The sequence below is a fragment of the Arctopsyche grandis genome, chromosome 5, assembly GCF_051622035.1.
Source record: "Arctopsyche grandis isolate Sample6627 chromosome 5, ASM5162203v2, whole genome shotgun sequence".
NCBI lineage: Eukaryota > Metazoa > Arthropoda > Insecta > Trichoptera > Hydropsychidae > Arctopsyche > Arctopsyche grandis.
This window is the reverse complement of record NC_135359.1, coordinates 9476589-9503643: the sequence shown is the minus strand read 5'-3', so window position 1 is coordinate 9503643 and position 27055 is coordinate 9476589. Positions and strand designations below refer to the sequence as shown.

Here is a 27055-nt window from a genome sequence, read left to right as displayed (position 1 = left end):
CTTTTCGTACAACAATCGTTCCCGCCCTTTCGCCTATACGGTTTCCTTTCTTATTTACACGCTGTCCGAATTGAGACGGCTCCTGACTTTGAAAAGCTCCTTTTTATCCGAAAGCTTGCGATTATATACGTAGTACTTCCAATATATCGTAGAGTATAAACTCAAACTAAATTTTCCGCATTTACTTCATACATAATTTAAATCCCTATATTCATGTGTACAGTGAACTTGAGCGTAAAATTAACGTTCGAATTGAACCAATTAAAGTACTGTTTAAATATTAGACTTTGAATATGACATGAATAATAGTCAAACGGTACTGTTATATATATATATATATATATATATATATATATATATATATATATATATATATATATAAATATATATATATATATATATATATATATATATATATATGTGCATACATATGTATGTACATGAAATTGAATTGAAATGTATTGTACAAAATAAATTCATTGAAAATCGGATGATTTTATTACATATAGTTTCGCGAAAAATAACAAGCTTCGAATGAAATATGAAATCATGAGCTTTCGGATCGAGTTTCGTCCGGTTTGTATTTTTGAAAGTAATTGAATAAATTTCGAATGTCATCAATCGGCATCACATTCACGAGAGCGCGCGTCACGGGAATTTCTACAATTATTTTGTCACTCTACACCTTTCCCCGATTTTTTTTATTATTGAGGGGTTGAAATTTTACATTTTTGACGACGTCATTATTTGTAACAATTCCTCACGACGAAATAAGGCGCAAAAAAAGCGTGCGAGCGAGATTGAAAAATTGATAAGCACAAGTTGAAACAGTAGCCAAGTCCCACAGTATAGCATTTATACGACTACTTTGTATGTACATACATATGTATGTATGTAAGTAAACATGCAACAAAACAGCGGGCATCTCTGTTATTTATTTATAATTGTTTACGAGCATTGTTTCCTTTGTGTAATTTAATTCATTAATAGCAGCCGAGATTACAATACAAGCACGGTATATAATCAACGGCGACAATCATAAAGTTTCGTTTTATAATACGAACAAAATAGTCTCAGACAATGTGACTGACATTTGATTAAAGGTCACAACAACCCTTCGAGTCGGTCATACCCAAGGGTGTATCGCACTCTTTAACAACTACGTCTCGTAGATAAACGATTTCAATACCATGAAATCAATTCATAACACAACGTGTATACGGAATTGTTATACATATTTTTTTTTTCATTTTGGAATAGCAATCGTGCGAGTGAGTGCGGCGCATAATAATAATACGGCCGCCTTATAATTTCGTCGTAATAAATAATACGCTTTTGTAAACTCATCGATTTAACGGCGATTGTGCCTATATTATATACATATAGAGATTCACCGTGCGACGCGTATTGAATACATTAAAAAATAATGCACAAGAAACAATATAAAGACTCACATCGCATTTTTTGCTCGTCGACGAGCTGCCTCTCCAGATTGTCCTTTACTTCGCGTTCCCGCAGAACGTCCATCTTTAGTTCGGCTGAAACAAAACCACAAAAGGAAACCATGTAATAATGCCATTGAAAACGCCGATGGAGAGCACTCGAAAGCTCCCCCAGTGAACACTTCCCATTTAAAGATATGTTTGATACGTTTGAGAGTGTATTTACATTGCGATTGAACGAGCGTCTTTACGAGGCTCGAGTGTGTGCTTGCCATTGAATGATTTGCTTACAATTAAGCGCGTGAATGGCTCTCTTATTTCTAAAATGTAAATACACGGTTAATTCGATAGTGTTGAAGTCGTCGTAAAGGAAGAAAGAGGGGGGGTGGGGGTTCGCTTGTGAATTCAATAAGACAAAAGGCAGTGAAAGCACTTTGTTTTAATGTAGGTAGGTTATACGACGGTGGGCCGTATCAGCGGCAGTTGGTAATTGAATTAAACTGATTTCATTTGGCGCCCGTGAGCTCCTGATTGCCACCGGGGTGTATGAGACCCCACTGAGAGAGCGTGTGCGTGGGTTTAACCCGTCTCGAATGCATATCTTGCGATCAAAGCTCTGCTATAATACTTGTTTGGATTTTCGCACCCGTCACACTTTCAAAGTGCCCGTTAATTATTGTTAGAACCCAGGCACATTTCAGTCATGATTATTATACAAATTGTAAGCGAAAGAAAATACTATACAATTTTTTTTTAATAAGCTAATAAAATTTTAATAATATCCAAAATGTTACACATAAAATGATTAAATATCATAAATTTAAAATAAGTACAAATACATGAAAATTGTTACAAGCACTTTAACTGGGTTGGAATTTAAAACAAATTCCAATTGAGATCGAATTATATGAAGCAAAACGAAAATTTAAATATTCGGCAATGAGTTGATAAATTCCTTTGATAATTACACTTCGTGTGTGTATTTAAGGAATCGGATTACATTTCTATTTTGAATTGGGGCGGTGTCACATGTCGTCGGTACAATGGTAGGAACTTTTAAGTCAAACATCATTGTTTTGAGAATATTGATTTTTTCGATAATTCAGAAGTTTTAAGCTCTCTATTTTGTGACCCAAATCATTATTCATGTTTTGACTTAACAAATTCAATAACAAACTCAAAATATCAAATTTTTGTGTTTTGAATTTGAATGTGATATTTTTATCAAGTGATAATAATATAGTTACATTTGATCGGTTCCATTTTTAGAATATATACACTTATACATATATACACTTATTATATTCTAAAAACAGATTTTATAACTGCAGCTACATATAATGTAATTTAGTTCTCATTTTATTTTATTTCGGCGTTACTTATTTGGTTAGTAAGCTTTGTGTATAGCATTTTGACTGTTGAATATGTATCGAAAATATACAATTTTTTTTAAATAATAGATTACCACACGGTATAAATTATTTTTAACTCACAAATTTAACTGCCTTTGTCAAATAAAATTCGTAATCTTAAGACTGGTAGCTTTATTTAATTACATACATTTCTATCATAGATGCTATGATAGGAATCACTCCAAGGAGACACATGGTTGGATATTTTTTTTGTTAAGTACTAAGAATTTCAAAAATTACAGTACAATAAAATAAAGACATCTTTGATCTCTATTAAATATATTTTAATAGAGGTACATAGGTAGTACATATATTGATAAGAATCAACAAATTCTAATGAAATTCTAGAAACTATGGGGAAGGCGGCGAATACTGATTTATCGGATCCGTCACAATTAAGCTAGATAAATTGAAAAATTCTAACAGGTGACGATTGTTCTGTGTTTTAATAACCACCAAGATCTCTCCAGCAGCGTATTTGGGCTGGTAAAAAGCTCTTCTAGTGGCCTACGCCGTGGCTCAATTTGGCTTAATAAGTTTTGGCTTTAAGCAGGCGATAATTTATGTATATTATTCCCGTCTAATAATAGTTAGAAATTTAGATATTAGGTATATAGATGATACATATTTGTATGTTGTATAGATCTATTAATTATTAAAAGCTACTAAAGAAGTTTAAGATGTATTAAAAGCGCACCAATTTTAAATAATCTGTCCTGCTGTAGAGCAGAACTTAATCAACACGAAAACGAATTTCTTCCAGTACATGACTTTCGGAACGCTAACGCGTAATTTTGCTCTGTATAGCCAAGTCTGTCCGATTTACGTGTAAAGCGACTGTATTGACATGTATACGAGCGTCGCTTCGTTATCGGCAAGACAAAGGAGCGACCCGAGCTTTCCGGTAGGCGGGGGTGTATGGGATGAAGGGAGACGGGATATGGGGGCACACGAGGGGGGCGTCGGCGCCGTCACCCCCATGGGGGCGTCGCCTCCCGCTTTCGCCGTTTAAATTCAAATGTCGCGAAGAGCGAAAACAATATGCTCGCGGACCCCCGGGTCCATATTGAAAGATATTGTGCCGAGATAAAAGGTCGACGGGCCCTTATTGGCAATTAAGGTGCGACATTACAACTTATGCCAGTCCATCTCATTTCAGCCGATGCGCAGATTCGCAGGATTAACTCCACCCACCTCTACCACCCCCAAATACCCCCCTCCCTCATGGTCCCCAAATTCGGGTGACGGGGGACCTAACGGCACCCTGAGGACGTCAAATAATTATTGCGTCTAATAAATTGTAAATTAATTCACGTATCCCGGCGCCAATCCCTACCGGTGTCCTGGTTTTCGTATACAGAGAGAAACACGCTCTTTTGCATAGTTTAAAGTAGAGCTAAATTCACTATGAACACATAAGTTTTGTCAATTTATATACATATACATACACATGCAATTGGACTAGACATGTCCGGTAGAAAAGAAGAAGAAATAAAGAGATGTATGAAATTAGGATGGAGTGCATTTTGAATGAACAAAAGTTGTTTTTAAATCAAAAATGTCATATTTCTTGAGGAAAAAGATCTTAGATCAATGCGTTTTGCCAGTGATGACGTATGGATGTGAAACCTGGACATTGAACGCTAAGATACTACACAATGTCCAAAAATTAAGTTCGATCTGCTTTATTAGTCAAAAAATTACCTTAAAATCGTTTCAAATACAGCTGATAAGTTTTAAAATTTAGATCAAAACTATTTTGCATCTAAATTACATGAGACCAAACCATAATTTCATTGTTTTATTATCTATTACATTAGACAATGAAAAACTACTTTCCCTAATAACATACTAAACTGTATATTACAATAGACAAAATTTTTTATAAAAATGTGAAAAGTACAATCTGCTTTTTAAATATTCCAATTTTAATAAATAAATTATCAATCATATCAAAGACATTGATCGCTCAAATATTTAAATAAATCGCTCTCAAACCACATATTCTTCAAATTGGACTTGGTTCACTGTCGAACTTAAGTCGTCGCATTATCGGCTATTAGTTATGTTATTCGCAGAATATGAATATAAAATCATTACATAATAAAATTGTTCAATTTTCTTAATTGCGCCGTTCGAGCGCCAACAGCGATTCAAACGAACGGCCGACATTAAATTTCTAAAGCAGATTTTCTCGGAAAAGTCGCTGACGGAAGACAACCAGTCGAATGAGCCACTTGTCGCAATTTTTCTCCTACATGTCGCCGATCGTAAACGGGAAAATTTACATCGAGAAAATGAACGTCGTAACACATTAGACCGTCGCGTCTCGGCCATACTATGCTAACGGCCACCCAATTATCGATTCTCATAAACGCACACGAGCATCTTTATATCGTGTTATTCCATACAATGTTTTTTATATACTGAGAAAACTATCAATCGATGGGTTGTTTTGCGAGGATATGAGGGGGGGTATGGGGGCGACAGGGAATGTCCCTAGTTTAGGTCGGGTCTCGGGTACCAGATGCTTAATTGGCGATTTATAAGCCATTCTTACACGCGACCCAAGATGATATAATGTTACGGCTTATTGCGCCATTAGATAAATTATATTAGGATACCAATCATTCCCTAATTCCCGTCCTCGACTTAAAACATCCAAACGCACCGACCGCTCAGTATCGGCGAATTATCGCAAGACCCCTAATTCGGGTAGGCTTTTTACGCATCTACGTCAATCTTTATAATGTCTAAAATTATCATTAAATAGATATCTTTATACCTATACAACTTACCCACACAATTTTTTGCGCGTTTTAACTTTACTGTAATTTCAATTATAATTCGTGTTTTAAATGTTGAATTTATATAATTTTTATGTTCCATTGAATTCAAAGTAAATATAAGACGTATTAGGCTATAAGCAAAGTGCGTTTTGAACGCAAGAGCATTTTCTTTGATTAATGGTAATTATTTCACCATAACGATAAATTATACGAATCATAAGACGTGCCTTCAGTATGCAAGAACGAATTACGCTTTTCGGGATTTTAAATGGGCAAGATTTAATAGATTTTCATGTTACCCTTGAGAGACATAAATTCATAAAGTGCAAAAAAGTAAAAGACGGTGCAAGAAAATACACTAATAACTTCAAGAGGGATCTGACACTTCCCCGACCCCCATGCTTTCCTCCCCACAAATACAATTCAGCAATAAATAATTAAGACAATTGAAGAAAAACAATTGCATAGTAGGCATACCTTATGCTTAGAATCAAATAAGCGAATTTAATTCGTCTGTGGAGATGAAAGCGCTGTAAGAAAACGAGAATTCGCTTTCCACTTCGATCGTCAGTTTGATCCTGTAAATTCTTATTAGGGGGAGGAGGGGAGGTTTTGATTAAGAACTATGTCTTATACGACTCCCGTTCGCACCGCGGCTATATACATATATTACAATGTGTTGCATGTAGTTGTTGAAGTCAATCGTGCGCGAAAATTGCTTATTAAAATGTAAATAGGGAGAAAACACCCGCGGATAAGTCGGAAAGCCGCAAAACAAGCGCTAGAGTAAATGCCTCCCGAAGCTGAAAAAAATCCAGCTTCTTATTGCCCGCACAGGAGAATAATAATCTCGTAATCTCCTTATTTCACCGGTGAACAGATTCGCAAGAACAGATATCATTTGCCTACTGGGATGAATAAAGCCTCCCGTTGAATGTACCACCGCGTCGTTGCCAGAGCAAAAAGTGAGGAAAAGCAACAAAATTCATTTAATTTTTACTTTACATAATATAAACAGACAATTTAAAACATGAATATTTTCCATATAAACCTAAAAAAGGTGTATACATGTACATACAATACTTTGATGATATTAAAATATTGAATATCCGTATGAACCGTTGACCTTTTTTGCATGTCGTGGTTCAAATTGAAGTTACGATATTTTCTCTAGCAGCCGAAAAATCTCCCTCCCACCAGTGCGATCGCATAAAAGAAGATTTGCAAAAAGGCGAAAGAGAAGTTAAAAAAAAAGACGACACCCCAACAATAATTTCATCCCCCGCCGTACAAGTACACACACAATACATAAAGTAGCGAAAAAGTTTTCATACTATTTTCGCCCTTAAGGTAACCGCGGATCATTCCTCCTCAACCCCCTATTCAAAATCCCTTCACCCACCCCCTCAATTCACCTCCAGGTTTATTTCTCTCGCGGGGGTGTGAGGAGAGGCGAGATTGGCGCCATCATCCTGCATAGGAAACGAGGAGGTGTAATAATAAAAGAGAGGCTCGCACATTACGCTTTTTCGGTTTAAAAATGAAAACTATAACACTAAAGTTAAATGGGGGTTCGCCACCGCTTTTCATATTTAGCACGGCAGGGTTGTTTGATACCCCGAAACTTGAAATTCGAAGGGAAAAAATGCGAATCGTCCGGATTAAACAAGCGCAACTACAATTCGATCCTGGAATTACAAATCTATACAGTATTTTCACTTCACAAAATCACATTTAAATTTATAGACAATAAATACATATATAAAAAAATTGTATTATTGACGAATAATTGTAAACATTTTGTATATTGTATACATTTAATCATACATGAATATATTGATGGAAGTCAATACACCCCATTTAACTAATAGTAAATACAAATCGTGATGTATTATCCATATGTATGTATATACGCCTTTATGAGATAAACTGTGATATGAAATAGTTTCAAAAGCTTAACTTATTAGCTCAACTACGTAAGTTTGCTTCTAAATTAAATACAATATGAGAAAGTTCTAGGAAATTCAATGCGAAAGTAGCAAAACTTCATTCTGTCAAACTATTTCGAAAAAATGTTGATCTTTGCACACACATGACATTCAAGTCTATTTAATTCTAGCTTATGGCCTCGAAGCTTTGCTTGACTTTTTATGGTTTTGACGGTGTTTATTGTGGCGTCATAGCGCTACCGGGGATGGGTGCAATCACTGCCTGCTTTACCCGCTTCCGCCTCCTCCAGGTGCGTGGGTAAGTATCCTCGGCGCGTGTTTTCTTTCATTTGCATCGCGCGAATTCGCGGTGTCGTAATCGCATTTGATATGCATATCATATGAATATTCTGGCAGGGTTTTCCGCCCGCTTTTCCATTTACTCAAACAAGATGTTATTATTACGGCCGGTAGGTACCCCTTAAGTGGCATAAATTAAATTGCTTTTTTCGCGATAAAAACCCACCGACGCCCCTTCGCCGAAACCCCTACCACCTCTCCCTCCCCCCCCACCCCACCCCACCGACCGCTAAAATATTAAGACGAGTGTGAAAATTCCAACAACGCTCTGAAAATGTGTTTTTCCTTTTTTCTCTCAACGCGCAGCAAACAATATTATTATATGGAAAATTGCGCGGGCCGTATCACCCCGCAGGTGCGCGTTTTCACTTAACACTTAAATGGCCGCGAGGGTTAATTGCGTCGTTATGCAATTTTTTGTTATATTTTTTTTCGAGAAATTTATTAACGAACGGCGAGGAAAATGACAATGGCAATTAGCCTGTTTCAGAATGCTTCATTTATTTACTTTCATACGAAATAATTACGACAAGGGTAGTCAAAACTTTTTTATGCCCGCATGAAAAATTTGGACATGCATGTGTTTAAATTTGAACATAAAATTAAATACTCACAAACAAAACAGTCAACTAGAATCGCCTGATAAATATAAAATATACATATAAATAATAACATTAGATTTTAAAACACATACCGTGCGCTTTAGTATTACACTTCAGTATTAATAGATCAATACAAACTTTAAATTCAATAAAGTTAGCCTATAAAGAACACGTGCACCTTTAATTTAAATTTAATTGTGTCACATACTAAAAATTTCAATAAATTACAAAAAAAACCGAAATACACTTTTTTATTACATAACATAATATAAAACCTACAACAATTAAAATTTGCATTTTACACGCGTCAAGTGCAAAAATTTGCGACTAAAAAACTGGCATAATTACAGACTCGCAACGCTTAAAAAAATTATAATACATATTAAAAATAAAAATAATTTCGAGAAACGCGCGTGCTCTACGCTTCATATTATTTAAACCGCACCCGGTCTCCGCAGATTATAATAAAATGCAGTCCATAAATTCCGAGTCCGGTATTCTATGCAAATTTTAAAACGCTATTTTTATTTCGTGCGAATTATTTTTTGCGTTCTCTCTTACCTACCCCGAGCTCGGTCTCGGTGACCCCGGTTGAATGAGAGATCAGCCCTCGCCGAGCGTTTTAATGAGACAGTGGCGCTCACGAGGAGATCTCGTACGATACGGAGATAACTCTATTTTATTTATACATGTGTACGTAAAAGATCTGGTCCTTTACCAGGTCTGGAGATTAAATCTCAGCGCGATCGGGGGTATATCGCGCCGATTTCGATGCTCGAATACATCTTTCGCTTTATCCTGTACCTATCAATCGCTGGATCTGATCGAAATCGAATCAATTCAAATAAACTTTCAATATTACCAACAATATAATCACAGAAACTAAAACATTATCCACGCCTCAAATGCATTAGATACTATTATGTATAATATTTTCACATACATATTAAGTTTAACGAGCAAAAAAAGTATTATAAATGTAATGTAATGAGCACTTAATGCATACTTATAATATAATGTGCTATAAAACTAGCTCATTTACACTCGATGAAGATGAAGTAATTTTCATATACATATGTGAATATCTTACCAAAATTATATAGCATTACACCAAATTTATAGAAAGTTATAATGACTCAATATGGAAAAAAAAATATTGAAACAAGCCATCGAATTCAATTTAGATATATACACTGGGTACAAAAACGATAGTAGTTTTAATAGCTTACAATCTTACATCTTCTAAACATAAGTATGCCACGGTATTTCTAATAAGGTATTGCTTTCCTATGAGACTTATTATTTGAAAAAAAAACATTACGTAATTATAAAGAGAATCAAATGAACTTAATCAACGAACATGGCATCACAATATATACTGTCAATAATAATATACACTCATTATATTATAATGTACGTGCAAAATATAATTCTAACAACGTATCTACACAAAATAAAACGAAAGAAATTATTTTTATATCTGGCGAAGCATGAAAATTTTCAGCCCACTTATGGATACTGTATCCAACACGTAAATATTTTACATGTAAACAATAGAAAGCGTTCGTGGGCACTGAAAGTACGTTTCATTGTGTAGTTATGTACGTACATACATATATATAATATATAGCAAACGATGCGTTTATTTTATTTTCCTTTTATTTATAAAATATCGTTAAGTCGTGCCATACGCGACAATGGTAAATAAAGTCGTCGCTCTAAAAAGAATGGAAGCTGCGTATAATACAGACGATTCCGTATAACGAGCATTATACACACATATAAGTAAATACACACGAGAGATTAATATCGCCAGGTTCGATGTTACATATTCGGAGACCTGTGCGAAGATGGTATCTCCTCACAACGGCGGTAACGAGCGGTAAGGAATAATAACCCACGTACCTACGTATATACAAAATAAATACACCCAAGTCGACTTAAAGTCACCACAAGAACCCGGGGATAAAGTAAAATACGATGCCAGATAAGAGTATTGCACACTGTGTGTGTATGTGTGTACCGCACGTGCATTGTATTTTTTCGTATTGATAAAAGGAAAACAAACCGGGAGATGAGCTAAAATCCGAACCTGGCAACGGGATCCGGGCTTGGGGTGGTTGTGCGGGTGGGAAAGTATTGTTGTTGCAGCTTATGGTATAAAACAATATGAGGGTTAGTAGAGCACGTCCTGTCCCTCTTGAATAGTGCTGGGGGATGATGGAAGAAAGGATTCGTAAGGGGTGAACAGCCCTCGGGATCAGTGACTGTTCCTTGGGAACGGAAAGGTAACCTTTTATATTTAATAGTAAGATATCAAAGCCGGAATCACCATATCGTTTGAATGATTTTATTTTATTATATTTAAAAATAAAAAAAATAGATACACGCATCAACAACTAATCGTATTTTCACGAAAAAGCTTTTGTTAAATTATTGTTAAGTATATAAAAAGATTATAAAAACCGTAGTGAGGTATTCTGATAAATATACCATACTCTTGATTAATTCGGGGAAAGGTGATTAGAGAAGTGAAAAATTTAATTTAAAAAATATTCTGAAAATCAAATTTTATAGGCGAAGAGATTTATTTACCAACAAGCATATGTTAAATTACCCAATATCAAAATTAAATAACGATTTTTATAAATTATAAAAATATATGCAATTATTCTACGCAATATAAGAATAACAACATAATATGTAAAGTAGACAAATACTTAAAATAAAAATAATAATTTGGTCTAATTATACAGATTTATACAGAGACTACAAATATACATATCTATATAGTACAGCTCATTTCAAACTACATAAATAGCATCATCATCGTCATCATCTATAGCCATTCACCATCCACTGCTGGATAAAGGCCAGTAGTCCCACTCGTCTCTATTTTGGGCAATTCTCACCTATCTCATTACACACATTTTCTTAATTTCGTCTACCCATCATCCCTTCGGTCTTCACTTTACTCTTTTACATTCTCTCGGGTACTATTCTACCACTTATTTTGTCAATTTTATCCATTATTTTTAGTAACGTTACCTGCCCATTGTCATTTCAATCTCTTCACTCTATCCACTATATCTACTTCTCTTATCATACTTCTCACCCACGTATTCTGCTTCCTGTCTTTCCTCGTTATGCCAAACATACGTACATCATTCTATACTTATTTGGGTTCATTGGACTTTGTATAGCATCTTGGCGTTCTATGTATGTATGTCCAAGTTTCAATCCATACGTTATCACTAGCAAAACACATTGATCGAATATCTTTTTCTTCAGACAAAGTGGAATTTTTTTATGTAAAAACGGCATTCATTCGTCTAAATGCACTCGATATTAATTTCATACGTCTCTTTATTTCTTCAACCGCATACTGTAATTTTGTTACATGTAAAATCTATCTCATTTTAATCATCGATTACAACTGCGTAGTTTGAATACTTGTAAATGATTCGAATATTAAATTTGATTGATAGCTACATATGTATTCGGTATTACATTTACGAAATCGCTGATTCACCTGTCAAAGTTACATACAACTATATTTATATGTATGTATACTTTTAGATATGATATTATATAAAGGTGGGAAAAAACACGCACGTTTATGAAAGATGAAATACACAGAATAGACAGCGATGTATACTTTTCGGTTTCTTGTGAGAGAGATGAAGGAAAGGGGATATGAAGGGGGTGTGCATTGCATCAAGCCGTGCAACCGACAATAGAAATCATCCCTTTCGACCCCTTTTACGACCGGGTTTTCACCCCTCACTATACACCGACACTACTCACCTCACTGTGCCGAATCTCCACCCTCGCATTCCACGGTTGTGCCTCCCAAATTACAAGATTAATTTCTTTTCGCATCAATAATTTAACGAATTCATATCAGCCCGAGGGCATACGCACATAGACGTCCAACAAAATATGAAATATTTTAATATTCGATTAATATTATAGAGGTTTGGGCGATCATAAGTCACGGAATAGAAGATCAAGTGCAAATGTATTAACGTACAAATCGTGCTTTAAGCTTTCCAATAGAAAGCACTATGATACGATATGCATGTACATATGTACATATCTCATAATAATTATGATTCAGGTTTCTCTTTAGACATGCATTCAAAACGTACATATAAGGGAATATACATATAAGAAATGATTAATTAAAAATAACACAGCCAATCCATGTATTTATGTACGCTAAATTCTATAAAGTAAAATTCTTACTTTTTAGAATATAATATAAGATATGCTTTTTATATGTACATCATATAATGTATATATAAAAGTTTTGAGGTACGCCAATGGTAAGCACGCATTTAAACCGGTACTCATTCGTATTTTAGGGTGGTATGTTATCATAACTAAAACTATAGAATAACCCCTTGAATCGTAAAACATTACATATTTAGAGCATTGCTCACTCGAATAATATTATTCGAAATATTTGCAAGTAGGTGCTTTTCCCATACAAGTGCATTCACACGGATACAGTACCGTTCCGAAAAATCAATTTTCCACACGAATGCAATGTAAATAAATATACACATATCTGCATACATACTTTGATGAGAAATACACTCTTCTGAAGTAACGATAATACGTGAATAAACAAAAAGCTTTCAGTCAGATAGTATTGTTGATAAAATTGAATATGAAATGTACGTATGTACGTATGGTAAAACGTAACACTTCAGATAAACAAATGGAAAAATTATCAATAAATGCATGTTAATATATTATGTATAAATGTGTCGTCTGTTTGATAACACTCAATGTGGATTTGCACAATATCTAATGTACAGGGTGACTATACTATTTATTGTGAATAAAAAAAAACTTCATCTATAGTTACTACGTACATAGATAAAGTAAAAATTAGTATCGAACTAGACAAGCACTCGAATTATAACATAGGGAATATTTCTCATTATGAATCTCTCACGCTCTCCATTACGAAACAATCATTCGATTGACAAATTTAAAATTTCAGCATGATTTATTTAATCGTCATACGTGTGAGTTTTATGGGAATTTGAGAAGCGACGATTCGAGCAATTTTCATGCAAAATCCTTTTCATTTTTCAGCACAAACAGGGAACGGTGTTTGCAGTGCATTATGTCACTGCTAGCACCCCACGCTCAGTATTCATACTCGGATGATGATAACCGATAACGATCTTTTATTTGCGCCGTAAATGTGCTTTTATTTGAACTGCGTGTATGTGTGTGAGTGTGTATTATACATGCGAGTAGAGAGGGGTGGCGTGGTCATGCGAGAGCGTTTTATCTGAGAGGAGGGTAAATAGTCACTTGTCATTTTTTCACTCCATCAAATACAATTCTTATCAGCCGGACGCCGGGATGATGGAGGCAACATTTTTTTTGTGTCGTTCCATTCTGTTCCGTGTCGTTTTCGTGCTCGTGTAAATGTCCCCCTATTTCGAGTGTGTGTGAGTTTGTGCTGTTTTTTTTTTCGTTTTATTTCGCGGTCGACATTAAAAATTTATTGGTAGCAAACAAAGGGTTAACGCGAGATACTCTTTAATTGCAGCTTTTAACGTTTTTTTAAATCATTCGTTTCTGTATCCTCACACTAACTTGTAATCCTCGAAAGTACATATGTACATACATACATATGAGCCGTTATATTTTATAGTCGATTTTTCTTCATATTGCGTTTTGCAAACATATTTTGCGTTTAACAAAATTTATACAAAACTGGTAGCCTGTAATACGTTTATTCTACATACTTTTCCGAAATTCTGGACATATCGAATTAAAATGAGTGATGACAATTTGTGAATTAAGTCAAACAGAAATATTTCTATTGGAACTAAAAATTGGACTTCCGCCACATTCAAATATAACTGCTCATATGTACATAGGAACGATTTTAGTCAAAAACTTTTTTTTTAAATATATCTATCTAAAGTTTTAAAATCAAAACCCTTAAAATAAAGTTTAAAAGAGCGACCACAATGATGAAATTGATTCAATATGTACAATTTATGTATGTATGTTTGATAAAACAGTATTCATTAGCTCATAAATAAAATCTAATATTACATTTTCGTATTTGACGAGTTGCTATGACGATATGTATGTGTTTATATATTTAGATAAAATTAACACAATTAGATGTAAAAAAAGTATATTCTTTATAATGATTAATCAATTAATTTTAATATACGAATCATCATCATCATCATCATTTACAGTCATTTGCCATCCACTCCCGGATGAAGGACTCTCCAAACACGCTTCCATTCGTCTTATTCGTCTCATTTGGGCAACTATTATGGTTTCCCGTCAATATATCAACATATCTACATATGTATATATGTACATAAAAATAAATATGAACAGGTTCTTGCAAAAATAATCGTCTCTACATATGTATATGAAAGCATCCCAGACTTTTTCATTATTTTTTCAAACAGTGAAGAAAAAAATCTAGCAATAAATTTGCAGTCGACAATTGTAGGTATGAATGTAGTATTTATCAGAATATTATTAGAACGGTTTTATAATATACATATGTATTTTAATAAGCGATAATGAATCAAAAGAAGATTATAATAACGTCACACTAATCAATATTATGATCAACAATATTTGAAGAAAGTAATGACACCTCGAAGAGGTATTACATATATGTATGTATGTATGTATGTATATTATATAAATGACTTACAAAAATCTTACAAAAATTACCACTAACACGAAAGCCATGTGAAACGTAAAGGAGGTATGTAAAAATAGTCAAAAATTTCTTCATATATTCACAATTTGTCTAATATTGTAGTTTTGTACAACGATTTGGATTAATCAGACGCCTGTTCTTCGACGATTGATGTGCACTATGCCCTCTGTAGATCTTCAGGTGTCGTTCCAATAAAACAGCTACATAGATATTTACGAGGGGAGTGGTTGGCAGTGCTAAAAGCCGGCAAAATAATCCGACCTCAGAAGGTTTGGCGTTTTTATCAAACACCGAAAACCAATAAGGCGAGCAGGAGGGCTTTGTTGTATCGGCGGCGTGTGTCGTCGCCCTTAAGTGGTTTTCGCTACATAAACCACCTCGGAGAGCATTCCGTGGTAGTTTTCACAGAAAACATTCTATATGGCAGCAGATAATAGCGGGAGAACAACGAGAAAGAACAAACCGGCCAAAGCGCAACCAAATTCCCCACAACTCTAACCCTTCATACGTCGAATTCGACCATACACCTACGTACGTATTTTTATAATACTTACATACATACTAACAAAAGTATGCCTTCCTGTGGGGAACGTCGAAAATACACATCTAGGCATTGTAATATATTCACCTACGGATCTCTTTTCGGCACGGTACGGTAAATTTTTGATTTGCATACATGCCGATAACCATTTCGTCGGAATCGAACCGTAATCGCGCGCCCGTCGAGTTTCGTATGGTAAAATTTGAACCGCTCAGCGTTTCTTCAATTTTAAATAATATACGAAATGAGCAACGGACGAAAAAAAAATATGTATGATAATAATAATACAAAAGAGTGGTAGCCGCGGGCCGCGAACGCATATAATGATGATTCGCTCGCGTTGTTATTATATACCCGAGTACATTTTTCTACCCTCGCCTCACCCCGATTTTCCATATACGATGCCTCAGAGCCAAATAAATTATCAATATTGTGATATCCATTCAATCTCCCTTCGATCTCTTTTATTTTTCCAATGTTGAATGAATCGTTTCCATGAATACATTAATATTCTTTACTTCTTTTTGGCGTTTTCGACGCCCCTTATGTCGAAACAAAACCGATTCTAATGTAAACGAAAAAATCTATCCATTTTTGAAATATATTTTTCGTACACCAAACATCGATAATTATATTTATTTATATTATATTTTATTAAAATAATCAAAAATAAAATGTTATACTCAAAATAGATATCTAAGATAACTATGTAGCACACTATGTAAGAGTTTGTCTTAAAAATTGTCTAAATAAAAAAAACACTAACCTTTTCAAAATGTTGAATTAATATGGGTTATAATATTAAAATCAAAAAAAAATAAGTCATTTTGATCAATTTCCGAGTTTGCTTAAGATTTTAACTTTACAAATCTTTTAACTTTACAAAACTTTGAATTTATGTATGTAATATCTACAATTACAACCAATGGGATATAAATATGAGATATTGTGTTTTTAAATAATAATTATTTTGTTTCTAAGACCTCTTTATATTCGAAATTCAACATTCAAACATCGAATAAATTTCATAAAACTTATAATTTAAAATCCATTAAAATCGCAGTTATTTTATATGAAAACGGCGAATATGTACATATATTCGCCACAAATTATAATAATAATTTTCATTCAAATATCAAACGTGTCAACAAAAGATTCAAATCTTTTTTTTTACACCAAAACCTAAATATAATACATCCATTGGGTAGATTTTTATAAAAGAATAATTTTGTAATAAAAAAATCGATCAAGTTAAAACTTCACCGATCGAGATTGCGAGACTGGCTCGCACACAAAATTTGCATAACTAATGCGAAATCGGTCTTTTTCATGCAAACCTTTCCTTTTTACATATTTTTTGTGTTATTTTTCGACTCTTGTATAAAGGGAAGGAGAGAGAGAGAGATCGATTGCATGCTTGCGATGATATTCATTCCGCAAATTGCACACAAATAGGATCGAAACAGCTGACAGCAATACCGAAAGCTACACGCATCGATCGCTCTCAATCTTGCATCGAACGTGTCACATACACGATTAATAAATAAATAAATTGACATAATAAAGAACACAAAAAATTTGTCGTACGTATAAAATTTAACACGTGTATAACTCGATTTACGATACGAATTCGACGAATCGCATCCGCAGGGCACAATTACGAAATACAGTGTCCCTTTTGCATATATGTACATATATTTTGTTTTTATTAAAGGGTAAAGATACCATTATAGAATGCATCCAATGCGTCGACATTATCGTAATGGCCCGCATTATAATATTTCGGATTTACGTCACAAATGGCCAGAGCGATCGATCCGATGCCAATTAGCCTCGAAAGTGATACCTGCCTACCCACCTGCATATGATATATACAAAACACAAATTTTTCGTTCATTATCCTAAAATGTTAAATGTTATATCACATTCGATTAACTCGATAATTCGTATGCCGACGTTGTAAATCGGAACAAGATTTATCGACGCGATGATCGATATATCATTTCTCGATCGTTATGAAAATAAAACGCGCACGCAAGGTAGATACATTTATCCTATGTATACTTATATTTGTATATAATTCGAAATTATCACGACGAGCGCGAGTTTCTAAGCCAGATGTCGCCAACATTTTTTTTTTTTTTTTGGTAAATCTGTTTTCGAGTCGCAAAAAATATTAATTGAACGACGGTCACGTATTTGCCGTGTTCGTGTACGACGTACACGATAAAGCATGATTAAATTCTGAGATTACAATTACAGTGCGCATTGCCACGATCTTGGCTTTGAACGGTCGTTTTTATTTTTTGCACTACTCTCTTCTTGCCGTTTTCACCAATCATTCAACATGATTGCCGAACCGAAATTAAAAATCTAAATGATTTATGCATGCTAAAAATTAACCTTTTTTTTGTTTTAAATGATTTAATTTAACATATATAACGCTATTCAAATAAGTCCGACAAATCTTTATTGAGATCACATACATATGTACATACCTACATCGTTTAATCAAGTTTCGAATTTATGACAAAACTTCTATACCTAAATCATTATTATATCACTCTTCAGAAGAAGTTAACTATGTAAGAGCAGAAAACTGGGCAAAAGTAAAGTAGAGTTTTAATTTTCTTTTGAAAAAGTTGGGATTTGATTAAAAAAGTGTTAGCTTTTAATACTATGCATTCAATTGTGTTTAGATTTAACGATCAGTGTAAAATAAGATTATATACTTGAATTATAATACTTGAACACCAAATGTAATATAATATGTGTGGAAATAATAAAACGAACTTGAATTTTATAACACGTATTTTTGTAAGTATGATACATAGCTATTTAGAAAGAATGGTTCAAAAATTATATCAATGGTGCAAGAGCAATTAAAATAAATTTTAATAGGTGTCTATTAAAAAAATATATATCTATCGATAGATATTGAAAAGAGCGTCATCCAGTATAAATAGATCGTGTTGAATAGAATCAGCTTATAATACTCACATACAATGTGAGACATTCATACTACTGTTATACATGCATAGGTCCCTTTTGAAAAAAATTAATCAATTTGCATTTCATTCTAGCTCTCAAAAAATTCAATTTTAACGAACAAAGACTACACTTACACACGCATTGTGAGCACAATATACATTTTTAATAAGGGCAATTTTCAAAGCTCGATTAGCATCGATCAATCATGCGCAATGTTTGTTATAGTCGTTCGGAGAGCTCGACGCGTGCTCAAGCTTCAAACCCGAGGTTTCGCAAGAGGCCTCCACATCGCGCCATCGAATATTAACATCTCGCGGTGCATGCATCAGTCACGGATCCCAGATCGCTCGTTACTTGTCACCCGGGATGCTGCGGTCTCGGATCTCGCGGCCGGTATCATTCGTCGGAATGACCGTTCTGTTTGGTGGGCCCCTCTCGATGTGGCCGAGCGCCGAGTTTGAGTTATGGCCATCGCAGCCTGTGATTACGCGCGATTTGTACGGGACAGGATAATTGTTTAATTGATATCGCGATGTTATTTATTTTCATGATTTCCACGAGTTTTGCACACGAGTGGTAACGTCTTCGGCACACGATGGACGTGCAACTCGCAACAGTCTGACGATTACACCACCACCTTGCCAGTCGACGACGTTTTCCTCGATCAATGAACACCTCGTGTGCAAGGTCTCAAATTTTAATTTCACTTTTGAAATATTACTACACTTCGTAAATACGTGAAAATATTGAGCTACGATTCAACGATCCAAGCAAACTTTATACTTCAATAAGTATTTATTATAAGAAACAGTGTCATATAGCCCTATATGCAGATGATACCGCTTGCTTCACAAGTATCACAAAACCAGACACTATTCTTAAAAATCTTGAATTTGCAATTAAAACAATGACTGAACACTTCACTAAGTGGAAAATTCAAATTAATCAAACCAAAACAGATGCCATATTCTTTAGTTTTAGAAAGCATAAGCCAAGTTTAGATCTGAAAATCCCCTCTGGAGAAAGTCTGAAATGGCAGTCAGTAATAAAATATTTAGGAGTAACGTTTGATAAAAGAATGAGATGGGCACCTCACATTGAGGCAGCGAAATGCAAGGCGATGCGGGGTATATCCTCAATATATCCAATATTTAATCACCATAGTTCTTTATCAACTCAAAATAAAATAAAATTATATCGCGCGCTCATGTTACCATTATTAACTTATGCTTCACCTGTATGGAATAACGCCTCGAATACTAAGCTTTCCAAGCTCCAAGTAATACAAAATAAATCCCTAAAAATAATTTATAATACACCTATATATACTAACTTGAAAAAACTGCATGCCATATATAATATTCCGTTTGTTACAGAAATTACTAACAAACTAACCAGTAGATTCTATGACAGAATCACTAATAACCATACTAACACACTTGTGAAGAGTCTTGGTGATTACAACAAAATGTCTATACCCTTCAGGTATAAACACAATCTGCTTTAGGTCATCGACTTTAGAGAGTCTTTAATTAATATTATGTATTAGATGTATTATGAACATTTATAAGGATTGTAAATATGTATGTAGGTTTTTGAGCTCTTTTTCCTATTATGCTTTAGATTAACATTAGAATAATATAATACTGTGATTACTAACCAAATTAAATTAAATTGTAAAATAGAAAATGATCAGTAGATCAGTAGCTATTAAAATAGATATAAGATGTATTGTGAACATAATTTCGTAATATTAAAAAGCATTTAAAAATCAAAAAATTATAAGAAAAAAGGTATATTTCTAAATATTAAATGTATGGATAAAAATTACAGTAAGTGTTTGTATTTAGAGGCTTTTTTAATATTTATTTACCCGTTATAATAGTTAAACCAATGAAATTGGTTTTTAAATATAGCACTCGCAGTGAGTATCACTTGCAAATTGATAGGGTTGACAATTAATTCGTTAAAAAGTATCTTTATACATGTCTATCGTTCGAATATATAAACTAGTTTATACGCCATAATAAAACAATAAAGATGGTGAGATTAGTGAAACTGTTAGGTGGACAAAAAAAATAATAAAAAGAATAAAGCCATCAATTCGACCTAGACGAGCTTTTATTCTTCGTATCCATAATATGTATGCGAGCACTAAAATCGACAATGTAACCCCTCGCAGTGTGGCGTCGGACTCACTTTACGAGTTCGTTTTATAGTCGAGAAAACAATGATTAAAACTCAATCGATCGACAGTTGTAAAAATTGTATAAATTAAAATGCACAATTAAGCCCTGTTCGATACTCCATACATACCTATACCATAAAATATTATATTTAATGGGAGATTTCATTGAAAACGGTAAAAGCTATTCGTATTAAATAATTATAATAGTCAACTCGAGTATCGCCGGGTTAAATGTCCTATTGTTATTGTTCGCTTATTTCCTTCGAGCATCTTCGCAAGCCGTCCGTAGCTGAGACGTGGAACAATTTAGAATCTTCGTATTTACCTTTTGCGTTCAATAGCATTATCTTTGGTCGGGATGGAAATTCGTGTTCTCGGCAAATTGTCTTAAATGCCACAACGGTACTGCTAAATTCACTCTCAATTTATTTATTCATCGAACGCACCCACACACACATAAATAAATATCCTCCGTGTAACAAATGACATAATAATTGTCATAAAAATAAAAGTGTGTTTATGTATCGCATCTCATCGCGCTTTCGTTGAACAGGTATAACAGGTTTTTAACGTACGAAAATGCGGTATACATATTCATTAACGTTAAAAGTGAACTTGATAGTTCAATACTGGGTCGTTTTGTCTAATTACATACGCGTTTGTTTATATATAATTTATTTAAATTGCTTACCGAAATTAAACGACAAATGTTTCGATGATAAATAGATCAGCTGCTTTGAATTGGGAAGCACATTTTGAATTCATTCGCTAAAAGTTTAAATCATGATGATTCTGTCGCCGTAAAAATAAATGCACAATTGACATGTGCTTACATTTCATACAAAATCTAAAATATGACTGATCAACGAAACAAAACATCGCACAAAAGCAACTTAATTATGTTTCAAATGGCTTAGTTAGCGACTCATGCAATTCTCAACGTTTTTATGTACAATTATTATCACGGTGCCGGCTCATCGCCGTTTATTTATCTTTATTTTATTTTTTTACATGAATGTACACTTATAATCCTAGTCGATATCTTCCCACTGCAGAATGTGGTAACCATTCGCTAATTGTCGATTTACGATTGATTCTCGTATTATTTTTTACCGAAATGGGTCGTGAAAACGTGCGAACTCTCTCACGCGCAATACAAAGTTTTAACTTGAAGCTTTTCGAACACTGCGAGCTTTGGTCTCGTATGAAAATGCGGTTGTAAATTCGTTGTTCTTCGAGTGCCGTTCAATAAGTTGGGTCGCCCATAAAAGTGTAGATATTTTTCCCTCTGTTAATTGGCCCAACCCCTTTTATTGACGCGATACTTTGTTACGGCCGCTTTTGATTGCACCACCTCGCTCACTTTTCAATTATACACACTCACACATATGTTTATTATATTTATGATTGTACAATTAAAACATTATTTTTTAAACAAAACGTGTCTCGAAAGCTTCACATAATCACAAGCGTTGTTTATACATATTACATATATACATATGTAGGTATGCAATTTTGTAGAGAGTTAATGATTGCAAATCCGAGAAGTGCACATTAAGTGCAACACTGTCTTTTAGGTATGTAGTAATTTTATGCCAGGAAAATTTTTAATTGTCTGTTTTAATCTACGGCTTCGGAGAACTTAAAAGTCTATCAACGCGTTCCGAATCGCAATCGTAAATTTAAGATTGATTAAATGTATGTAGGTATAAATTAACGACCTTTTCAGTTTGATAGTTCAATGCTGTTATTAGGGCATCCAATCCCGGATGATTTTTTCAGCACCGGGATTGCGGTGCTGGAAATTGTATTTGTGTATTCAGATATTATTATATTTGTTATTTTTATTATATAGTACTGAATTTAATTATTATTATTATAATTAATATATAAATAAACAGAGTCTAGCGTTTTCGTCAAATCGTGAATCAATTCAAATTCTTTCTCTTCAAATGAAACGAGGGAATCTACATCAATCAATTACTTTAAAATACAGTTTTTAACTTTAAAAAATCGCTGCAACATGAAACACATGCTGTTTAATCAAGTTTTGACATCATTTTTAATTGAATTTGTTTTCCGTATTGTTCAATACATATATGCTACAATATTTGCTCGGCACAAAATAATTCATAATATTTTTTATGAAAATGAAAAATAAAAAATATATTTTCGTTAGCTCAATAATGTTGAAGTTGACGAAGAGTGCATGCGTTCAGAACACGTGTTCAGACCATTTATTGAAACACAACTGATCCTCAAAAATCCGTATAAAAAACATCATTTTAGAGCGGATGACCGACCAATGATTGAAACACAACTGACCGATAATGTTGTTTTATGTTTTATAAAGATTGGATGCCCTAGCTGGTATATTGGGTCATATAACCATGCAATACTCACATTTTAATACCAACCAACATACAAACTTAACTATATTTTTGCAATGAATAAATAGACTTCAAAGTAAAGAGTTACGGTAAAATGATAAAAAAAAAACTTGAAATTTTAAGTGTTTGATTACGTTTGCCTAGAATTGCATATAAATAGTAATTTTATACCAAATATTAAGAACTAATCACAATGACCGATTTATCAAAAAATCTATGTAGCGAGATGAAGAGACCCAGTAGAAGAATTTTTCATTAAAATATGTATATGTATTGGACCAACCTTTTTCGTAGCTGATTTGCCTCTCCTGCTGGCGCGCATTGTCTGCAGCTACCTTGAGCAGCCCTTGAATATTACGCAAAAGCGTCTCCGTGGAACATACTCCAGCATCAGGTGTGACGCCAACTCCAGGAGCTACACCACCAACTCCCAGCGCGGAATAGTTGAGGGCTTGAGAAGGTGACGGAGACCCAACACCTAGGTCACGTTCACCATCACTCAAATCTAAAACGAAATCAAAAAAATACATCAAAAACATGTACATACGTGTAAAATCGACGAGTTAGTCGGCACAAAATCAACAAATCTAGGTAATTGCCGAGTGATCCAATTAGCAGTGTGTTGTCATTCGATTTTCGCGTCTGCCCTAATGAAAACCGGCGAGATTTACGAGACTCCGAGCGCTAACAAAACCCATAGGTGTGTTTGCGTATAATTTTCGCGATTACACGAATATTGCGTGGTGAACGCATTATGAAGCGATGTTTTCATCGCGGCCGATGCGCGGCGCTAACAACCCGCACACGTTATTTATTGCTCTCGGTTGGGAGCCATTATAATAATATACAATAAATAAAAATAATAAATAATACTTAAAAATATATACGTATATATAAGTACAATTTATAATAACAAAAAAAAAGTAACAACGATAACGAATCGCACACGCCAATGGATGAGAAATTGCGGCAAATGTAATGGAAATTGTCCGGCGATTGTTTGTTTGTTTAATTTATATATGAAATGGATTACCATTTTTGGCAGTCGAAACGAAACAATGGGACAGTTTAAGTGTTACAATTAAAATAATTCTCAATTAATTTTATACAATTATTATTACATACATATATTATAAATCGAAAAGCATTTTCTAGTGTCACACGGGAAACTAGTAAATGAAATGAAGATTAGGTCATTCTGTATTATTTTCAATATAATTAAAGTATAATATTACATAACATAATTACTACTTGAGATCTACCAACATTATTATATTGATAATAATATACTAAACAAACAAAACTGTAGAACGCATTTTTATGTATTTAAAAATAATACATTGTTTAAGAGACTTTGTATGATTCAGTTGATTTAATGTGTAAAATTTGCGTAAGACGGATAAAGTTAAAAGTTTTAATTCGTATAGAAGTAAAACGTTTGTTTGGAAATATCGTTATATTTCATACGATCTTATTGTTAATAACGAAATGATCGGAAGTTTGTAGGAAAAAATACTGAATCGTTAGCGAAGTGTAGTATAGAAGAGGCTTGTAAAAACCTTTGCATTCAGAGAGGAAACTCTACGCTAATTGTTCGAACGAGCTGTTTGGATGGATGTATAATTTATATATTTTTATTTATGTGGGTAATTTAATTTATTTAAAATAATTTCGATTAGATTGAAAGATTACCTAAAATATTACCTAAGATCCAAAATTTCACCTTGATATACGAGTATGTACATATGTATACAGAAACAAGTAAAATGTCAGTTAACAAGATATATGTATACAACATTATACGATAGATGGACGAAAGAAGTGTTCGAATGGTACTCGAAAGAATGTAAAGAATGCAAAGAAGACTAGATGAAATTAGAAAAATGTGTGAAATGAGATGGATGGGATTTGCCCAAAACAAAGACGAATAGAAGCGTGATGGAGATACCTTCATCCAGCAGTGGATGGCGAATGGCTGTGAATGATGATGATTTATTTATCAAAATTAATAAAACTACAATACGAAGTGCGCCAATTTAATCAAATTGAACACTTTTAAGTATCAACTATAACCACGTAGCAGGTTTTTTTCATTTAAAATTTGATATTATTAATAGAAAAACATTTCAATACAATGTGTACAAAATTAATTGATATAGTCAACCACAATTATTAATGCGCCATTATAATTAATGCAAATTCATATAAACTCATCATTCATACACGTACACAAGTACACATACATACATACATACGTAAACGAAAGCACACCAAATGAACGGGTTTGAACTCGAGCCTCGTTAAAGTTCCCAACGAATTAATTGAATATTATATCATTTTTAATAATTGAAAAACACTCATCCCTTATCTTTACATGTCCCATTGAAATCGAACCTTGCACGATACATTTTTTTATATCCGTGGAAACGTCACACTATTTTCAGCCTCCACGTTTGACAGTAACAATCATCGACTGCGATTCGAGTGCAACACAAACGTTTTCAGATAATTGTAGCGTGTGCAATATAGATTGGTCACGAGTTCTTATACACACTCATACACATACATACATGCACAAGTATCGAAGTGGGTTGGGTCGTTAGGGTCGGTGCGCAAACAGAACCCGACGCTCGTACATCAAAAAGTACAACTTCCACGCAAAACCCGAGTACGAATAATATCCATCGCCGGCGAATTAATTACTCACGAATCCCTTTTTAATCGTCTCGACGAAATTAATGTTGAGAATTCCTTTTTTTCGCCCCCTTCATATTCTTTCATTCGCTCGCATCGCTTCGCATTCGCTCTCTATCCACCGCGTATGTAACTGACTACACGACTTTTCGATATTGGATAATTGAATATCGCCCGTACGTATGTACATACATACATACATAAATACAAATATATAGTAATAATCCAATTCTTCTGGATGACCTTAAAACTAGTGTGAATATAATATATTACGTAAATGTAATATAAGCAAAACGTCGGATAGGTACTATGATAATTAATCTAACTTAATGTATTATACTTGTACTTCATTGTGATGGACGGAAGATTAAGAACCATCTATTTAAGTCGATCAAACTTGAATTATTAATGACTATTACGATATAATGATACCGTATCCGGTAAAGTATAAACTCTCTTTAGATTCTCCAAACTATCTTAATGAGAGCTTTTGTACTAATATATTTCAAAGTTGGTTATATGTATGTATGTATAACAAAAAAGTAATTCACTTGCTTCTATACCTAAACATAGATCATATAATAATCATAAACAAATTTTCTTTAAAGCTTTTAATAAAAATAATTATTTATCTATGTAGGTGTTATGAAAATAAAAATAATAGAAATATTTTCTAATACTTTGTGCAAAATTTTCAAACCCTTAATTATATCATCCTTAACATTCCAGAGTCAAACCCAACCCTTTAGCTATTATTATATGTGTACAATTTAAAACGTACATACATATATTAAATTCAAAATATTTTATGCCTATAAATACCTACACAATATATTACATATTACCAAGCCACAGACACGTTCAGCCACCTCACACTTAATCAAATTTTCGATCCGCTGTGAATGTATGGTATTGTATATTATATTAATAAACAGTTTTTTTTTTAATGTCGATCAAATTTCATTACTTGACGTATACATATCATTATATT

General features: G+C 33.7%; 1 protein-coding gene across 2 annotated transcripts in view; it reads right to left on the bottom strand.

The window, feature by feature from the left end:
• dac (dachshund family transcription factor) overlaps positions 1-27055 on the bottom strand; it is a 201211-nt gene that overhangs the window by 47272 nt on the left and 126884 nt on the right. For both annotated transcript variants that reach the window (XM_077430530.1, XM_077430531.1), the window contains 2 exons: positions 23654-23875; positions 1455-1538 (listed from right to left, as the gene is read on the bottom strand). In XM_077430530.1, coding sequence (XP_077286656.1) covers positions 1455-1538; positions 23654-23875 — 306 coding nt within the window. The remainder of the gene's footprint in view (positions 1-1454; positions 1539-23653; positions 23876-27055) is intronic.